This window comes from Polyodon spathula, chromosome 14 (genome assembly GCF_017654505.1).
Source record: "Polyodon spathula isolate WHYD16114869_AA chromosome 14, ASM1765450v1, whole genome shotgun sequence".
NCBI lineage: Eukaryota > Metazoa > Chordata > Actinopteri > Acipenseriformes > Polyodontidae > Polyodon > Polyodon spathula.
In genome coordinates, this window is record NC_054547.1 from 8042063 (window position 1) to 8063159 (window position 21097).

Genomic DNA, 21097 nt, shown 5'->3' on the forward strand with positions numbered 1-21097 from the left:
AAACCTGCCCTGCCAAGCAGTCTTTTTTCGCACCACAGGTCCACAGAGAAGCCATCAGACCTACAGTGCCAGAGAACACAGATCTAGATGGCATCACAGCAGACCCGCATGTGTCCTGCCAGCCACAGGAGTCACTGGCGTGCGGTGAATCAAGGATTAATATGGTCGTAGCCTGAGCCCTCCATACCCGGGTGCACTCAGCAAATTGTGCGTCGACCCTGGGAACTCCTGGTTGGCAAATGACATAGCCTGGATATGAACCAGTTATCCCCAGGCTATAGGGCGCATCCTGCACTCAACACTGAGCATCTGTACTGGACGTGCCATCGGGAGCCCCTGTTCAAGATACATTTCTATTATACGGACAGCCTTCTTTCTTTATCACAATAATTAAATGACTGTTCATATAAAAGGCTGAAAAATGTATTTAAAATACAACTCACAATTCATATCCATTCATCTTAGTTATATCCAGCTACACTTACAGTATAAGAATCAAAGCATGCCACTTCACAGTTTGCACAAGCATTTAATTATTTCTTGATCTGACACAATGCACATAGTACTTAAAACACAAATGGTGGTTAAGATCAACTGTACATATGCCATTTATTTTCATTAAATGAGTATGAGTCGACCATTATGCCTTAATCCCTTGTGACTAGACCGAGCACAACAACATATTGTTTGCTTATTGAATCTCAACCAGTGGGGATTGTCTGGATTTTGACATTAATTAAAACCCCAGACTTTTCCCTCCGAATACGGCATTGAAATCTAGTTTATACTGCTCACACCCTTTAGACTGCAGTAACACGAGATGTCTGTGTGGTCACTATTAGAAATTAACTGTCAACCAATGGAATGCATGAAGTCACATAGTCATCTCTACCTGTGGGCAGATACGTCTGTCAGTTTGACATCTTTAACACATTTAGAAGTTATCCATATTTTAGAGACCTTGCAAGGGTGTCCAATCCTGGTCCTGGAGGGTCAGTGTCCGTCCTGGTTTTTGTTCCAACTGTGTCCTGAATTACTTAACTGAACCAATTATTACCAATTGGAACAAAAACCAGGAGGGACACCAGCCCTCCAGGACCAGGATTGGACACCCCTGCTCTAAAGCATTCCATCCAGTTGTTACTCTTGTGGATTTATAAAGAGAGAGATTTGGACAGGTAAAGGAACTTTTTAAATACATTTTAGTATTTTGATAACTTTACAATGATTAAAAAAAGTCTACAGAACACCAAGACATTCATTTTGCCCCAATTAACAACAAAACCATACCATTTACAAAAATATGTATTAGTTAGTTGATCTTAAACCATTAAGAATTTTTTTTGGCCTGTCATCACCACCTAATTTTCAGATTTAAGGGGAATAATCGTAAAGACAAGCTCACTACTTCTTTTAAACTAAACAGTTACATTTAAGACAACTGGGTACAAATATATCACGTCACCATCAATGGTTTTAAGGTCACAAAAGTCACTCTTCAGCAAATGATGGGTTAAATGTCAAACATGTCAGGAAAAAAACCAACACATTTAAATAAATTACTATATACAATTCAATTGTGTCTCGTCCCCAGAATTGTCATCTTCTGAAAGTCTTGTGAATTGTACGGCCTTGTCACATCTTTTAGTCACCCATCTTTACCTTAGATGTCTGGTAGGAAGACAAAAAATGATAGAATAATTACAGCACAATATATTATTTTATTGGTATATTTTAATAAAAGGGTAAAAAGTAATACATAAAATCACTCCTTGTATGACAAGCAATTGTGCATTCACTTAAAAAAAAAAAAAAAAAAAAAAAAAAAAAAGGGGGGGGGGGGGGGGCGCAAAACTTCATAAATACCTCTCATGAAATGTAGTTTATTTTTAATCTACTAAATAATATCTGTTTAGACGAGAGCCTGTTTTATATGCTTCTATAAAAACAAGATAATTTATACAAAATAAGTCACTGTTGGTATTACCTGTAAGATAGCAACAATGACTCCAAACAATCCAATGGCGCTTCCAAAGATTTCCACAATAAGGATCTTTACAAAAAGGCTGCCATTCTGTGCGTCAGCAAGCGCAGCTCCACTTCCAACAATGCCAACACAGATACCACAGAACAGATTGGAGAAGCCCACGGTTAGACCAGCACCAAACATGGAATACCCTGCAATTAAGAACAAAGCATTCAATCACAACAGCTTTTAAAATGTATTTTTAAAATTAACACTTGCAAGGCCAAATAAAATACTAAATCAGTTTAGATTTCAAGGTGCAATTATTCTGTCCTATTTCAGTACACTACAGTATTTACAAGTCAAAAGAAGTGCTTGAGTGCCCCCTGGTGTATACATAGGTATTGCTAATTGAATTAACACAAATGATCCTTCAACCTGTACTTACAGATGAAGGGAAACACTTATCACTTTGTGATTATATTCTTAAAGGTACAAAAGCAATGTGATCTCGGGTTTCTTTTTACTGTTTGACAGGTATTTAAACTCCTTGGTTTATCAACCCGTAGTTCGCCATATCTGAAATTCACTTCCGGTGACGTCACTGGTTGGAAGAGTCAGTCCAGTGTAATGTAAATTGCACAGGCCCTGGCTGTACAAATCATTTTTTATAAGAATTTGGGTATACATGATCATCGTTTCCCAAAACAAACAAAAACATTTGTTTAAAAGTGGCTGTAAGCATTGAAATGTTCCTGATTTAAAACATACAAGTTTGCAGTATTCACTTTGTTGATTACAGCGGTATAAAAGGATATTTCACTGCTGATGGCACATACAAATAGATATGTCAAGAGGAGCAATTTAAAAGATACGGCCTTGTCGTCTGTATTTAATTTTATATCTTATGATCACAAAAGCTGCGACTGTCTGACACCAACAACAAGTGAAGCAAAACACAAATCACAGATCGTTTAGAAGAGTCGTCAAAAGTAACATATTCAACCAAATCAAAGTTTAAAGATTATGCAACCAAATAAAACATTATTACTGAAAAGGTGAGCAAATATAAAATAAAACTCGTAAGAAATGTGATATGTTTTGTCATCTATAACAAATAGCATTATAGAAAACAAGAAATGTCCTTTCCACAAAAAAAGAGCCAATTTTTATAGCCTAACCTGCCTCATAAATGACAGACTTTCCTCATTTACACTGGATTATGATTAGGACGCATTAAGGAAAGCAACACATTAAAACTGGTAAAATGAAAAAGAACAACATATAGCTATCTATTTAAAGGACATAAAATGCTATCACACAGGAGACAATATATAGCATTTGAATACAAAAACTAGTAAATTTAACAAAATTACAGTTGTAGCAGCAATTTTCTACAGCCACTGCTCGCTTCCTGATTCCTCTCTGTTCACAAGGCAGGCTCTCTCTGCCTCCACTACACTCCCATTGGCCAGAATCATCACTGTCTCAACTACCATTGGCCAGGCAGCGTTTCTGCAGTGTTCTGAAACAGTAGGCACGTTAAGTAAGCGAGTGGTTCAGAGCAGCTCAGTAAAAGAATCAACTTAACGACTTGATCAGTTCCGCTCCTGCTGAGCCGCGCAGAGCACTCCTGAGCATTTCTCATCAGTGATCAGAGGGAGCGAACGGAATGGCCACCTGCAGGAAACATGTGGAGATGACAGGCAGGATTGACAAAAACGTTTGTCAAGAACGATGAACTGGTTTCGATTAATGAAGTTATGTATTAATTGGCTAAATATGGTAAAAATTGTTGTTTTCGAATTTGTAGAAACAAACACAAGCAAATTATTATTCTCCATTTTTAAATGTCGCTCAGCACTCTCATGGAGCAGAGCGTTAAGTCATTTAAATGAGCTCAGTGTGCTTTCTGAGCGACTCACTTACTTCACACGCCCAGTGTCAGTTCCCTGAATGCTAGCAATGCAATACAGACAAAACCACATTATTATTATTATTATTATTATTATTATTATTATTATTATTATTATTATTATTAAGTTTCTTTTTCTTTCTCTAAATGTTGATTAACTTTTTAAGTCATATAGTTCATATTTTTATCCCTTGTAAGCTACTCATTTCAAGCTTGTATCACGACACACGAAGGTGTATCGTATCGTGTTGTAAAGTATCGCGACGCATCGATAAACGATGAATCTTCCCACCCCTAATACGCACCAATCACAAAGAACATGTCAACATTAATGCCCAAAACACTGACATTTATAAAAGGCGTGATAATTAACCAGAAACAGGATGTTGAACTTCAAACTGCTATATTATATAATAACGTTTTATACTCACTCCCTCACATTTTTTACCTTATATAAATCCTCATGCAACTATTTTCTTTTAATGCGATGGATGAGTTTGTCCGTCCCCCCCCCCCCCCAACAAACATAAATACATAAAGTAATAACTCATGCATAAATTAAAAGCCAAAAGTAGCGAGTTTGATCTAATTTACTCAGAACTCACACTAAGAGAAAGTGCCGGTTTCCGTGTGTTGAATAAATGTTATTTTTTTTACTACTTTGTAAATCATTTTAAAATGCACAAAAAACCACAGTTTCCCTTCTGATTAAAGTGTTATATATTCAGAGTGCATCATCTCTCATTACTGTGCAAAATGTCAATATCAAATTTAAAAGTACAAAAAGATATTCAGTATAAAAGTAAGTAATCCTGCACCACATGGGAGCATAGGAAGTACAGCATCTACTGTTCAATGCGGAACAAATTCTGACAAATACCATGTTAGACAGGTTCTAGTTCATGGAGGGGTTACACTATTCATTTTAATAGGAATTTGGTTGGGACAAAAAAAAACAAAAAAAAACCCAAAACAACTCTGGTAATGCATCTGTTGTAAAAACAATCAATCAATCTTTATTTTATATAGCACCTTTCATAGTGGACCACCATCACAAAGCACCATACATGGTGTTCTATAATACTTTGCCAATATATAGCTGGAAGAAAAAATAAACATCAATTCAAAGTTTGTTACAAATCAATGTGCCTGTTCTCAAGTGTGCCTATCTCAACATTGTTTTAGCTGTTTTACTGGATTGTCTGTCTTCCACTGAACCTTGGAACTTACATACACATAACCATAAGCTGTTGTTGAAGTCTTTCAATGATTAACTTTTGAATAAAGCCGATGAAAACTAAAACAATAGCATTGAAATTCAAACTTATTTTGTACCTGCTTGGTAGTTCCTTGCTCCAATCGTCTCAGGGGTGGTGCCACTGAAATTCTAGAAAGAATAAATAAATAAATAAATAAATAAATAAACAAACAAACAAACAGAAATCCAGAAGGAGCAAACTGAGCTAAAAGCAAGACTACAACTACCAAAAAAAAAAAAAATTTAAAAAATGTTCTAGGGGCAGATGTGTTTATGTTGTAAACACTTGTGTTTTAGGAATAGCATTACAATCATGGGGGGATGCGCATGCATGTTTGCGAGAATTACTCGGGTAAATCAGGTTTCTGGCTGGGAAAAAAAAAAAAAAAAAAAGGGACCAAAGAATGGGATAGGGCAAATCTCATTTACCCATGTAAATGACGAAACACACAGGAAATGCACGCCCAGTTACGCATAGAAACCCGCACTGCACGTGTAAATGATAATGAGCGAGTTTATTCTTAACTATAAATATTGCAAGGGATCAGGTCAGTTGTTACTGTAGATTCCAAGATGGCAGAAAGTAGTGGCTGATTGGTCATTTTATGGTTAGCAGTGGTGTAGTTCACCTTAATGATAATGTGGGCGGCTTTTTTTTTTTTTATTATTGTTTTTTTGCTGTGTTTGGTCTGTCATGTTGTATATCTCTTGTGGGTTTACAGTTCTGTATAAAACCACTTACCATGAGCTGCGTTATGCCCGTGTTATAGTACTAATGCAGCTGTTTGAGAATACCCTTGCTGCCCAAATGTGTAACTAAATTAATTCCTGTCCTTTTTTTGATCCCAGCTATGTCTAGACATAAAGTACTAGGATAAAGTTTTGGATTTGTATTCGGCTCCATTACTGGAAGCAGCAGGATACGTACCTCAGCCATGTTACTAATGACAATTGCCATAATAATCCCATAGATGGCGACAGCTTCACAGAAAATGATGCTACAAAGAAAGTAAGGACATGAGTCTGATGCATGTTCATTTGTGAAATGTGTTTCCAGTGAGGTTTCTTCTGTCATTTTTATAGCCCATTTATTTATTTTGGACAACTACTGCTTGCCAAACATCTGTGTATAGCCTGTTCTTTTAACTACTGTGAATAGTTAGTATAGATAATAGTAATCCACAAGACTTTTAAATAAATTATGCAGATTAAATCCGCAGTTGTCTGCAGGAACAATTACACTGCAAGTCAACAATAACAATTTTAAGATTATTTTTCTACCAATTAAGTAGAATAGAGATGTTGTATATCTATAATAATCTCAACAGCATGATACCTGACAAGGTTTTTCGTTTTAATCCTGGGTGCTTTCACACCACCACCAAGGATGCTGGAGCCTGTGATGTAAATACCCCTGTACAAAAAGAAAAAAAAAACATTAACCTTACCTTAACCTCATTCATATTTATGTATAGATAATACAGATTTTTAATTTGCATGGAAATTACCACTGCATTGTTTTGTCTTAATCACCTTTTACTCAGCTCCTCCAAACCAAGTGACATAATTCCAAACACATTACAACGTCACGGACACAGCAAATGGAACAATAATTCCAGATACAATTTGTAGGACAGAATACATAAAGTATGCATATAACTTCAGAAATATACCATATTCAACTGTACAACCAAGCAACGCCAGAGCCGTATCGAACCCTCATGGTGCAGCTATGGGTTGTTTTTCCATTGCAGAGGTGAGCCGTGGTACAGACGTCACACGCAACACAATACTAATATAATATTTAAAACAGTTAACATACAATTTCTATAGAGCATCTAACTAATTATGACAAGCTTTGCAATCAACAGACCACTATTTAAAATAGGTTACCTGATTCTGAGCTATCACCAATAAGGGGAACTTCCCTTTGAAAGGCATTTACAGTACTCAGTAAATTATGGTGCTAAAAAGGAGACGACTCTAGGTTTTGTTTTGTTAGGTTGAAACTACATGGAAATTGATATAATAAAATTGAAAAAAGATAAGAGGTTTGTGTATTCCATGAATTTCTTCAAACAAATTTATAGAGCTGTGTGGCTTTTGAACCCTACAGCTGATATCCAAGAACAGAACATGTTCTATTTGCTGCAGAATGGGAAAGAAAATCATGCATTGTTCACTATTAAAACAAGTGGCATGGAGGATGATGGAATAATTTGGTAGTAGAACATCATCATAGGCACAACTACCCAGCTGGTTTGAAGTTTGCGTTTCAATACTGAATTCTTCCCACCACTTATTAATACATCTATTAACTGATAAAATCGAAAAAATATATACTTACCATGCAGCACCAACCACAGACAAGGAAATAGCCAAACTGATTCCCAGATTTGCCCACATGAACGGTGAGGTCTCTGTCAGGAACCTGAAAAACAATGGAAAAAGCATTCATACGTGTCCTTGTAAAATTAGTGTATTTATAAACGGGGAAGTAGTTTGTATGGTCTATCAGACTGTGAAACAATCCAGGACATAATGAGTTGAGACGTGCCCATCTTGGAGACACGCAATTAATTTCTCACATTATAAAAGGCATTATAGGTATGAGGTTAAGTAGGTTGTTTTGTTAAGGGTCTATTTTGAGTAACCCTGCAGAATAAACATAAAACACAATGTTTCTAACTTTGGAAACAATAACTGACACTATATTTCCATGTGACAAAAACTCATCCATTAAAAATTCTAACTCTGCAGCAATATCTGTATGTACTTTAATAAAATATTCTATCAGATCATTCATGTCACCATGTAGTTTGACTACAACTATAAAAAAATAAAATAAAAAAAAAAACAGCTGAAAGGAAAATAACTTAATTGAGTTTTAAAGCTTAAGATGGCATTTTTTCTGTATTTTTCCATGTCCCTTTACATTATAATGAATGACTCTTGTTCTAATTACACAAATACTGTGGTTTTTTTTTTGTTTTTTTTTAAATATAACTCTCCAACAAGGTGCTTTCACCTCAGGTCAGGAGGATCGCGCACAGATATATGCAATGTAGACTTGGTCATTCTACTGTAAGTGTAAACGTGTAGAAGAGTCAGTCTAGAAGTAAGTGCCATCTAGTGATCAGCCACTTGAGATCAATTGCCAATACATTTCCTACATTATATATGTCTATAGTAGGCAGATAGAACTGAAGACCAGCTCTTGAACTCATATGATCAAAGCACTGCAACACAAACTTATCGAAATGTAAAATCACGACTCAGAATGACTGCAGATGCTTCCTGTGTCACCGACATTATAGTTTTGCTATGTGAAGCCTATTTTGCCACTGAGATAACTTAAACAAAGGAATGTAAAAAACAGCACACTGAAACAACCCCCGGCCAGGACCTGTGACTTCCTTGAAAAATAATGTATTAGTTATCCTGAGGCTGTATAAACTGTAAACAGTCCTCCAACACTGACCTGAAACAGAGAAAACACTGTGAACAATTTCTAATGTAGCACAGTACAGATATCCTGCACTTTCCTGTGTGTACAGTAAATAATTACAGTATGTAGCATAAACAAACATTATATATATATATATATATATATATATATATATATATATATATATATATATATATATATATATACATATATATATATATACACATACACATATATATGCGCAAACAAGTCACCTGAGACAATCCTCTACAAGAAGATTCATAGTGCACTCCAACTTTTTTTTTTTTAAACTTACCAACCCACATCAAATCGAAATCCAAGATCAAATATTGTATAACACGTGCCTAAAAAACAAAAAACAAACAAAAAAAAAACAATTATTATAATATTGGTTTTAAATTAGCATTATACCATTGCAGTACCAATAACACTCTATAGCATGGTGTTCAGCAAGCTGGTGCTTTCCAGTAGACAATAACCTGCAGTTTGTCTTCAGTGTATCTGTGTGCATAACAAACAATTTTAAGAAATGTAGTGATTTCTAAGACTTTTTAATCAGATTTCAAATCTAATTTTAAAATGGTATGTGTTGGAAAACATGGATTGAGAATTGATTAGCAGTTTGCTACACATGTGGACTGGCAGAGCTATACTGGTGTTTTTTTTTCTGAAAAGAGACTAATATTGCAGATAGCAGACTGTTTGGTTCAAATTGCATGTACTGCTAACAATTGATAGAGACCTTGTGTCTACAAGTTTCTTGCCCAGCATTGACTGCAAGCTAAAAAGAGAACAATGCTGTGGACCAGAAGGGGCCAGGCTGTAAGACTTTGGAATGCAAAGCATAAAGGGGCTAAAAGGCTCCCAGGGACTGGCGTTGGACCCAGAGCTTCTCAGAGAGATCGAAAGAGATAATGCCACTGGGATCAAAGGGGCAGATTTATGGACCTTTTTTTCTCCAGGAGTGTGAAGAATGCACTGAGTTCAGAGGTTGTCACACTAGACTACACACACACATACACACTAAATTAACAGAATAATGTGTTGTACCTTGACCATTGGTTAAGTGTCAGAGAAAGGGGAGGTGGACCATCTATACAGAAAGGTATTTAATGTCATGCAAACATTGTAATGAGTATTCTGTCCTGTACCTGGGACCAGACTCTCTGCATATTTCAATAAACTTGGCAACTGAATGAAGAAAAGAACTCTGTGCATTTTCTTGAATCTACTTAATCACCATCATTTTTTTTTAAGTTACTTCAGTATGCCAACATTAAAACCATGGGTTTATAACCACTTAACTGACACCAGAAATGACACATCATGATGACACTGATAAGGGCAGGAACAAACTTCTTCTTGTGCAGTGTTTTCAGTTCTCCATTTTTGACCATGTTGTGTAACACTTCCTTCCTTTCCTATTTTGCAGTCTGTCTTCACTCCACTAAATCCACGTGGTGTATAGTAACAAGGGATAATGGAAAACCGCACTTAGTTTGCCATAGACTGGAATAAACTAAACTTATTTACTGTAAGCACAATCTCTGGTCAGATGAGTTTCAGCCAGGTAGAACAAACCACAACAAGAAAGTTATTCACCTAAACCAGTGACTAAAACTAAAAGAGATATGACACGTAGAAACAAATCAACAATCAATTTATTTACTCCAAACACAAAATATACTATGCTATAGAATCCTAAATATATATTTCAGGGCAAGCTAATGCATTAATTACTTTTGTTGTCAGTTTCATTAACTGCAAGCATGTTCAGTTGATTCACAGATTTGAAAAAAAGGTCAAAATTGTACCAGTTTAAGAAAGAAATCGATCTAGCTTGCATTTTACTCCACATTTGGTGGAATGGTTTTGCTGAATGACAGTGAAATAAATGTCTTCTGCTTTTAACAGTAAACACAAAGCACTGACAGAAACTGTACAGTTTTTCTCAGTGGTCCATTCATAATGGAGGAGGGGTGCTGTGCTACCAACCGTTTGTGTCACAATTAAATGTATTTAGCCAGAGAACCCCTTGCCAGCATCTCATGATATTTTTACACAAATTATTCAGTGTGCCATAATCTGGGGGGATGTGGAGGCTGTATAGTAAACAAATTTGACATACATCTAAAGAAGTGCATTTTCAAAAACTTGGCCTGGACAAGCTATTAGGAGTTTCAGAATCTGAGGGTATATGAAGACATGATTCTACTGACCATTTATATTTCTGCAGCTTTGAACAACTTGTGTTGCTACAGTTACTTATGAAGGAAATGTAAATTCATTTAGTAGGAACAATCTAACTGCTTTTGAAAGTGATCAATGAGGTTATAAAATATTGTACACCATGTCCAAGTAAATGAACACATCTATATTTAGCACACTGCTGCTTATATATACAGTCTTTATTGATCTAGTAATTACAATTAAATGTTTCCCTTGCCATAATCTTACTGTACAGTATTGATGAATTTGGACTATCTTCTGTGAGATTATTTACCCCCACTGCAAGAGTCAAACTAGAACACATACAAAACTGTAAGGCATAAAAAATGTTTAACTAGCATTACTATAGATTAGATCTTTGGGTTAACATTCTCTTTGAAGATATAATCAAGCTGCAATTGCATACATTCAAAATTTGGTACAAAATATTTTTAAAGCCTTGCCCCCTTTGACTAAAACTGACATGCAACAGGGAGATGCAGCTTTTACACTGTATATTACAGTACAGACCAGTAATGTCATTTACATTGCAAATTATTAAGTCTAGTCAGGGACAGCTCACACAAAAGTGTGTGCTACATACAACCGACGTTTAGATACGACGGTAGTTAATGAGCTGATGTCATCCAGCAATGGAATGGCAATTATATTTTAAACATATCGTCACTTAACCAGGATATTACCGGTTACACACCTGGTCTTCAAAAGACAGCAATTACATATGCGATGCAAATCTCATTTAACATTAAATGTGTTCAGTCCTTTTACAAATAATCCACACTACCACAAACCATTCTGTCAACATTCACGTTTAACCAATTTCACGTTTACAACAAGAGGCGTCACAGACTTGACAATTATAAGCCCATACTACCGCTCCATACATCAATAAATGGACTCTTATGAATACTAGCCTCTGGGGAATACAACGTTAATTAATTCATGTAAACATGATATGGACGGCATCCAATAGCAGATATAAATGCAAGGTATAAATGCATAGATGTTGAAAAAAAACGTCCGGCTGTCATCTTCATTTGGCTTTTTAAAAAAAAAAAAAAAAAAAAAAAAAAGACTAAATAAATGGTCTTGTATAAAGACTAGATGCAATAATACTTAAGTAAATAGCATATGATCTGACACTGATTGATACCATTATAAAAATATATATATACCCCATTTTGCAGTAACATCACCTTACATTCTATCCTTACCGACGATGAGAATGGTAGTCCAGAAGGCCACAGTGACCCCGGTATAGAGGATGGCGTGTCCGTTCATGTTGCTGGAAGATAACGGTTTTCACGCTAATGCCTATATTCTGCAATGTTTGTTTTATTCAGCTATTTAGTTTGCTATTTAGTTAGCTTTTTCGTCGGAACACTTATTTGTAATGAAGGAGGAACAGGTTCTCTCCCTCTCTGTTGCAGGAAGGGGGAGTAGCAGCTGGTCATGTGACGAACGTTCCATGGGGCACGTGACGTCTTCCCGCACGTCACAGGACAGCAGATGGCAACATCACGTAGACACCTCTATCCGTTTGAAGAAGGGGAGGGAGTAACCCATGCAAAGGTATTCATTGGTGAAGATAAATGTAATGTTAAATAATGCATTTTTTTCAGTCAAGGGAGAGAGTTCGGTCATAGCAGTGTGCAGTGGTGTTTATTTATACAATAATAACAATTATATATATATATATATATATATATATATATATATATATATATATATATATATATAAAATAGATATAATTTCGTAACCAATGTATACAGTTATTTAAAAAGTTTACTAAAATGACTTTCCTGTATGTAAATCGCGTCTTCCCCACAACTCACAACCCCAAGGCCGATCCGGCTATTTTTTTTTTTTTTTTTTTTTGTCATGTTACTTGCACAATAATATTAATTTTAAAAAATAAAATAAAATACAAAAAACTCCAAAAACATTGTCGGGTAGTGCAAGCATTCATTTTTGCTTTGTTGTGGTTGGATGACATTCACCAGTGAATTAGCGACAGAATTTCCTTCAACCATCTGATTGGCCCAAGATTACCAGCCCTTCCCGGAAGTGGTTCCCTGAATTCCCATGTGCTAAAATGAAAATAATTCTAGAACCCGGTGGTAAGTTTGCAAGGCGATTTATAACTATAGAGATAACTGTTGCTGTTCATATTTCTTTAAAGTACAGGGACATATACGATTCAAACACGCATTATTAAAATGTGCAGATCATTTTGTTTTGCTAGATGAGGCTCATTCATACAGTAACATGTTTTATAACATAAGCTATGTATTTTCTTTCATGTATTATCATCACAAACTGAAACGACAAACTTACGTTCCTTGAATATATTGAAGCATATTAAAGAGTGTATTCCTTACTGCATTAATTAGCGAGCAATTCAGATTTACAATGTAGATCGTTTGGAAAAAAAAAAAAAAAGAATCAGAAAACAAAAAAACAAAAACGATGAAATGATTACTGTCGTGCAATGACAGTATGTTATAGCACAGTAGCTTTTGTGTCTGTTTTGATTTCTTTATTTATGTAATGCATTTAAATATGTGTTAATTTGATTGCCCTAGTACTTGTCTAGGACAGTGTTTGTTAAATTAGTATCGTTGCTAAATTCGATTTGCACTCTGCACATGATGTCATAATTATTTTTCGACACAGGGTGGTGCTGCTGTTTTTATTATGGATAAAAAAAAATAGTTTCACATACGGTACTCCGATTATCACTACCTAAGACTAGCGCTAATTGGAATCTGAAACTTGAGGACAATGCTACATACAGAAGCAGGATATCTATGGGTCACACCAACACTGTATATTCTCAATACTTAATTATCTATTTGATTTGATGCAAAGCATCCTCTTAATTTAAAAATGCATTTTATTGTAATGTAAAAAAGATAAGGAAAATTTGAATTGGACTGAATAAAAGTGATGCCCTTTTCATTAGACACTTGTCGCCTGTTGCAGCTGCCCTATAGATCATCAAAAATTAGACCTAGTGGCTCACCTACAGCTTAGAGTGCAGGTTGAGTCGTGCCAGCAAAAATAAAACATTGCGTTGTTTGTATTAAAGATGCCATCAGGGCTTTGTTTTCCTTTTAGAGTAACTATGGCGACTGCATTCAGCAGCGATGGTGCCCAGGTGATCCAGCAGACCCTGGGTACCCTGGCAGCAGTTGGCAGTACCAGGGTTGAGACACTGGGTGAAGTGTATCAGATTGAGGAGACCTGCACCTTCATCTTGCAGAATCAGCTACACAAGGTCGGGTCCAGTAGCTTTTATTTCTTGTGCCAGGTGTGGAGCCTGTAGTGAGAAACTAGGCAAAATGTTGCCTTACTTTAATTTCCATTTTCTTTGCATCATCCTAGAAAGGGGCACAAGCTAAAAAGGAAGAAAAATAAGTCCCACTACCCCTAATATCCATAGATGTTGTTTAGTAGTATATCTTATTCAGACAGAGCCCGTGTGCATATTTGCTACATTATATGTAATCTATTTCAGGTAGCATTGCAGTTCCCTGATGACCTACTGGTGGATTCAGCTGCAGTAGCTGCAAAACTTGAGAAGAGCACTGGGGCAAAAATGTATATACTGGGAGATACATCATATGGCAGGTAAAAATGTCAACTGTTGTGGTACATCTAATTGAAAATTCACAGGAAAAAAAAACATGTTTGCTGCTTGTGATGTCTCCTAGTTACTTTCAGGGTAACGATTAACAATTAACATTTCTTAATTGGGAAATGAAGTGCCATTCTAACTTATTTACTTGCACTATGTCTTGACAACTGCCAAAGAATTCTCACAACACTTTAATGAGCTTGGCCTTTCCCTAGAGGGTCCCATTTATGCCTCATAGGCAACATGTTCAAAGCCATCAGTTTTTGGCTTTGAACATATTGAACATATTTTGTGTAAGATGCATTAACTCATTCAACCTTATTCCAAAGCATGGTGCCTGACACATTTCAAGCTCAGTAGTAATCTATGCTTCTGATAACAATTATTTTTCTTTTAAATGATGTGCAAATGTGACATTTCAGCTTTAGCAACATTTTTAAATCATGGTGCTCATTGATATTTTCATCTAGCCAAATAGGACCCAGTCCAAGGAATATGCTTACAACCACTTCCTAGTTCAAGGGTATGCTGTACTCTATCCACTGTACAATTCACTGTAGTTATGCAGTGATTGCAACTGGTACTGTTGCCCCAGTAGCAGGGGTGGCTGAACTTTTCTTATTCTTGTATGTCGCAACTGCTGTGTGGACGAGGTTGCAGCAGAGCATGTTGGAGCAGAGGGGATTATCCATTATGGGAGAGCATGTCTCAGCCCCTCTAGATGGCTGCCAGTGATGTATGTGTTCGGTAAGAGGGCAGTTGACATTGAGAGATGTGCGGAGTCCTTCAGAGAACACTACCCTGACATAGAGCCATGTGATTATACTTTATGACGTGATCTATTCCTTCATCATGGGTAAGTTTACTCATTCCCCATTTAAATGTTCCTTCTGTATGTTATTCTTAAGCTCTTTTAGTAATTATGCACAGAATGTCACTCTTTATACATAAATGCGGACGAACAAGTCAGGAACATATTAAACACTGAGAAAAAAACACTAAATCTGTTTGTGTCATTGAAATTACTCTTCACAGGTAGTCTACAGCATATCATTGAATCTGAGTATGCCAATGTTGTCGTGTCCCAGATCAGCGCAGATGGGACCCGGTGTTATAGTCCCAGGCAGACAGATAAACCCCATGAAGAGGCCCAGGCTGAAACTAATGCGAACCAGACAGACGTTCAGCTTGTTAGGAAATTCGGCCGTCAGTTTGCCTTGAGGGAAGGCTGCAGCTTGGAAGACTACAGAGTATTTTACATAGGCCAGGAGGGGGTAACCTTAACAAACTTCATGATGACCTTTAACCAGTGCTCCTTCTGCACCTTTGACCCCGAGACGAGGGCTGGGAGGCAGGAGTCAGTGAACGTCAACAAGGTCCTAATGAAGCGCTATTACTTAATTGAGAGGGCTAAAGACTCCAAAGTAGTGGGCATTTTAGTGGGCACTCTTGGTGTTGCAGATTACCTGTCCATCATTGACCATCTAAAGGACCTGATTAGAAAAGCAGGGAAGAAGAGCTACATGTTTGCCATGGGGAAGCTTAATGTGCCCAAGCTGGCAAATTTTGTTGAGATTGATATTTACGTGCTGGTGGTCTGTCCAGAGAATTCCTTCCTGGACTGCAGCGAGTTTTACAGGCCGGTGGTGACACCCTTTGAAATGGAGATAGCCTGTAACAAGCACAGGGAATGGACTGGAGAATATGTCACCAGCTTCAGAGACTTGCTACCGGGTAGGCTTCACTCAAATTTATTCCAAAGCTATTCAGAGGAACAACTTGATCTATATGAGAGTTTTATGCCTCAAACGACAGAGTATCTAAAATATATTTGAGAAATGTTTCGACTGATGGTAAATCTGTATTTTCTTAAAGACTTTCTTGTATATGTATGTTTAAGCTGAAGGTGTGATGCTGCGTGCTGAGTGTTCTTTTTCTCTTTTTGTAAGAACAATATATTTTACTTAATTTACGTAAATGCCTAGCACAATAACGTTATCACCCTAACAGTACTTGATAAAAACTGTTTATAATCTGTTTTATAAGCAAGATTCCATTAACAGCACAAATTCAATGCAACAAAATGGACATAATTATTTTTACAGGGGCATGCAGCCACATTGAGTTCCCTAATCCAGATCCAGATGCTGGTGGTGACGACACTAATGTCTCACTGATCACTGGGGCTCTGCGATCCTCTTACTGGAACAACTCAGAATCCCAGGACAATCTACCCGGTTCTTCTCTGGTTCAGAGAAACCCAACACTGACGGTGGCTCAGACAAACCCAGCAGGTTGTAACAGTTTGTTTTTCTAAGATATCTATCAAGTGCAGCATGACAAGCTTTTTCTGTTTAGCAACAATTGTAACCTCAGTTAGCAACTAAGTATTTTGTCAGGTGACTTTTAGATAAGGATAAGATACAATATTGAAAATGACACTAGATATGTATAAAACTTTAATTAAATGCATTTGTATTGATATCAAAAAACCTGGAACCACTCCATTAATGCATTCTTGTAGTACCAGTGATAAACAGGAGACGGCAGATTCTTGTAAGTATAATATACACGCACATGAAAGGAGTCAGATAAACAGCACTGGAGAATGTATTGGTGCAGCAGAAGTAAATCAGACAAAAGCACCATTTCAGTTTTAATGTGTAGTTACTAACACTCAAGGTGAAATGTAGAAAAAAAAGTCAATACCTGCCATACAGTAAGATAAATAAGCTGCCAAATTATGGTAAAATGTCCTCCTTTTTCTCTCAATGTTTTTTTGTGGAGTTTGCAGACCCCCGGTACTTATCCATGCATATGTATATTACAGGACATCCGAGTCAACATGGAAATATACAAGGGGAGTGTTTCCCAAACTTTTTGATTGGTGACCCAAATGAACACAGGAATAATGAGCCCACGATCCAAAATTATTCAAAGTATACTTTAACTGAAATACTTCTTAATCAATTAAAAAGCAACGTTTAATTTATTTCTAATAAAAACTACACTATATAAGCGCTATATAACAATTGTTGCAGGACTTGTTGTCTGTTCAGTTTGTCTCGTCTGTCTTTTATGTTACATGTATTTGAAACAAAAACACATTGGAAATGTGAAAAATCGCCATGTTATCAAAAGTGCCTAGCCATTTAAAGTGGAGATACCAAAAACACAAGCCAAGTTTCAAGAAACTATTTTGGCAACCTTAGCCAGCACCAAGCAAATAGGCACTGTATATACTCCAAGGTTTTTAGAAGTGCTTGGATATCGGTGTAAATCTTGCAGCAGTAGATTATCTCTAATGACTGGATTATCCTTTTTTTATTATTATTTTAGCTTTCTCCTTGGCGTGTCGTAGCTGGCAGGGATTGGAACAGAAGCTGGGAGAGACACCTGTGACCAAAGCAGTGGAAGGGAAGTGAGGAATTGCAGTTGCCTACGAGGAAGAAGGGAATAGCTAAAGCAGCAGGCTGCTCAGGATGTTGCTTCTTAAAACATATGTATCTATCACAAGAGACAGGGTAAAGATAGACTCATGACATCCAAACTTGCAAAGTGGCTTGCCCTCAACAATGTTGACAGTTCTGTGTCCAGAACCGAGCAACAACATGGTATCAATCTACAAATATTCTTCCACCTACCACACCATGTAAATATTAATAGTGGTATAAATTCCAGTGGTTTTTAAAGGAAATAGTTTGCAGTATCAGGAATTTATGATTCCGGGTGAAGGTGGACACTTTAAGGGATTTAAAATAAGGAAAGCCACAGTGGACTGGTGGCACTGAAAAAAGTTTATATAGGGATGGAAATAAACTCCTATTGTGTAGCAGTTTCACCCTTTCCAGGTGTTACTAAAAGCTTGATTAGCCACCGTGTATAGGTAACAGACTCTGGCGTTTCTTATTAAAGTCATAGTAAAACTACTACGAAATGGGAGTCGTATTTCCATCCCTGGTCCCTGGATCTTCTTACACTGAAGATTGTTTAATGTTAAATTAAATTTTTCCTGTCATTAAATTAATTAAATACAAAGAGACCTCTTTCTATCACAAATATTCGTTTTACCTAATGGTTTACAAACCATTCTGTGAGATCTGCCAGTTCCGTAAATGATGCCCTTGGGAATGCTTTCTTTCTATGCCAGCAGTGGGTTGAACATATGAGCAAGCTCGTCGGTGAGGTATTTCACAATATTTAGCAAGGACAGAAGCCATTGTAATAATGGTGCCCATTTTATTTCCATAGCAACACTTTTTTACACAGCAGGTGAAGTCCCAGCTGGTAACCTTGTATCTGAATAGCTGGTAGATGACTGTATTGTAGTTGTCGTTTAATTTACCCCATATTTGATCACTGGATTTGACTTTTTTTTTTTTTTTTAGCAGCTACTCAATCATTTAGAATGAATGTAAAATCATAAAAATGTAAGGAATGGGCATAAAAAAGAATCATGGCATTTGTAGTTAATGTTCTTTTAGCCAAAACTGTTTGATAATATTAACTTTACATTTGATTGAATGAGGGAACCTTAAATAATCAGAAACCATTTAATAGATTACAGTAACATTTTAAAAGTGATGGTTGTACCCGTCTTAGCAAAGCTAAGCATTTGTAACACCATCTATTATTTATAAATAATCCTACATATGAAAATGTAATGTACGGTATAATTAATGAGAAATAGTTTATTGATGATTTATTCAGAATAAATATATGCCTGTTCAGGAAGGCATGAATAAATTGGCTTACCATTAATCTAGGAAGCAAGGGGGGAGGGTTCACAGTCAACCAAATGAATGGCTAATTTTAGTTAAAACTTAGTTTTATGCTCCACAGTCATACTGTAATTATCCATGTTATAAAATGCTGGTGTACAGATAATGGCACATTTTGGGTGTTTTTCCTTCCAGGTACCTTTCATATGCTCAGGTCAAAACCTTGCCAGGAATTAACTTGGACCAGTCTGTTGGTATACATATCAGTATTGTAACTGCATATTTTAGCATCCAGTTTAACAGCGGTCTGTTTCATAGATGACAAATCTAAGCTTTAAAAGCTTAGCTAGAAGAACATGTTTGGATTGGGCAGACAGAAGCATATGTGTTTACAACCAATAAGGCCCAGTAGCACTCCATTTCATATTCCAAATCAACCATGAGTCGTTGTTTTCAGTAATTTCATGTATCATTATTTAAACATCCAGCTTTGCAGTTTATATTATATAGAAAGCAACAAGCTAGGGGTCCTCTCCTTCCTGCATACTTCACTCTAGCTTCTCATGAGCAAGTGTACCAATTAGCTAATCTATAACATGTTTATTATTATTTTGCACAATAGGACCACTTAGCTCTAAATGCAAATCCAATAACAACATGTGCTTGGGAAATTAATTTAACATATGTACAGTAATTTAATTGCAGTAATTGAATTAACTCAGTTTGCCAAAAGACGCACAAAAATGGTGTTCAAAAATTAATAGACCAACAGTACAGCTGTATCTTGTAACATATTGATTGTATTTACTACTAAAGTTCAATTAGTTATGTTGAAGGGGAAAAAAAAAAGGTTTTAAAAATATGATTTGCCAAAGATACCCCGTTTAAGGATAGTTGTTTTTTTCTAGTTGTTTTTTGTTTGGGTGCTTTAAAAAAAAAAAAAAATTTTAAACAAGTTTAGAATTGTTTTATTTTCCGCATTTTTTTTTCTTTTATAATAAAGGTCAAGGATGAGAAATTTGGTAGAATTTTGTGTTTGAGTGTGTGAGTTAAGTGTACCGTACCAGCGGTTTGTCCATTTGTTTCAAATTGTCAGAACTTTCGCCGTAAACTTTTCATTTCTGACGCATGACTGCAGATCGTCATGAACACTTCTATCTGCCCAGAGAGAAACTACAACCTGCACTTCCCAAGGCTGTACTTTTCTCTCATCACACTCGCTGCCCGCCATGTTTGTTGTTTGTCTTTGTGGAGTGTACTGACTGACTGGTTAAATCCTTAACCCCGTTCCTGGCTCAGCCCGGCTCACAGCCAGATTCAGATGTCTTGTGAGGCCAGTGTTTCAGGTTTTGGTTCTCATTCAGCTCAACAAATAGCCAGTGGAGAACTACCCATACCCGTACTGTACTGAGCCCTCACGGGTCAGCTGTGCCAGTGCAGAACTACCCATACCCGTACTGTACTGAGCCCTCATGGGTCAGATGTGCCAGTGGAGAAGGTATGATAGTACACACCATGATAGTTTGTGATGATATTTCATTCTTGTTTCTTGGTAGAACTGGACTGTCTCAAACATTGTTCAATGTTATAGGGTTAATACAGTAATAATAATATAACAATATAATTGAACCTGAAAGCTTAGAACCTACCACCAAATCCACTTAGTGCTATAAAGCACAGTATAGTGAGTGATGTCTCAAATTAGCAATCCTTTAACCAGACCTTTCATATTGCCACTACTGCAGTTGATGGGCATGCATAATTTATAAAAGCAATTACTTATCACCCCTCTGTTCTGTAACTGTCATCATAGGCATTTTCACTTTAGCACTTTAAACTAATTAGCAGGCAAGGCCAATAACACGACAGACAATATTGTTTCATTGTTCATTTTAAAC

General features: G+C 36.5%; 1 protein-coding gene and 1 pseudogene across 1 annotated transcript; one reads left to right on the forward strand and one right to left on the reverse strand.

Annotated features, from left to right (window-relative positions):
- Positions 1–1319: 1319 nt before the first annotated feature.
- On the reverse strand, positions 1320–12299 carry LOC121326981 (V-type proton ATPase 21 kDa proteolipid subunit). Its single transcript, XM_041270689.1, has 8 exons — positions 12052–12299; positions 8904–8952; positions 7487–7570; positions 6476–6553; positions 6068–6137; positions 5217–5268; positions 1988–2178; positions 1320–1671 (listed from the first exon to the last, which is right to left on the reverse strand). The coding sequence occupies exons 1-8, from the start codon at positions 12116–12118 to the stop codon at positions 1645–1647; spliced, it is 618 nt and encodes a 205-aa protein (XP_041126623.1). The 5' UTR covers positions 12119–12299; the 3' UTR covers positions 1320–1644.
- A 492-nt stretch (positions 12300–12791) lies between these two features.
- On the forward strand, positions 12792–18330 carry LOC121327424 (annotated as a pseudogene).
- The last annotated feature ends 2767 nt before the right edge of the window (positions 18331–21097 follow it).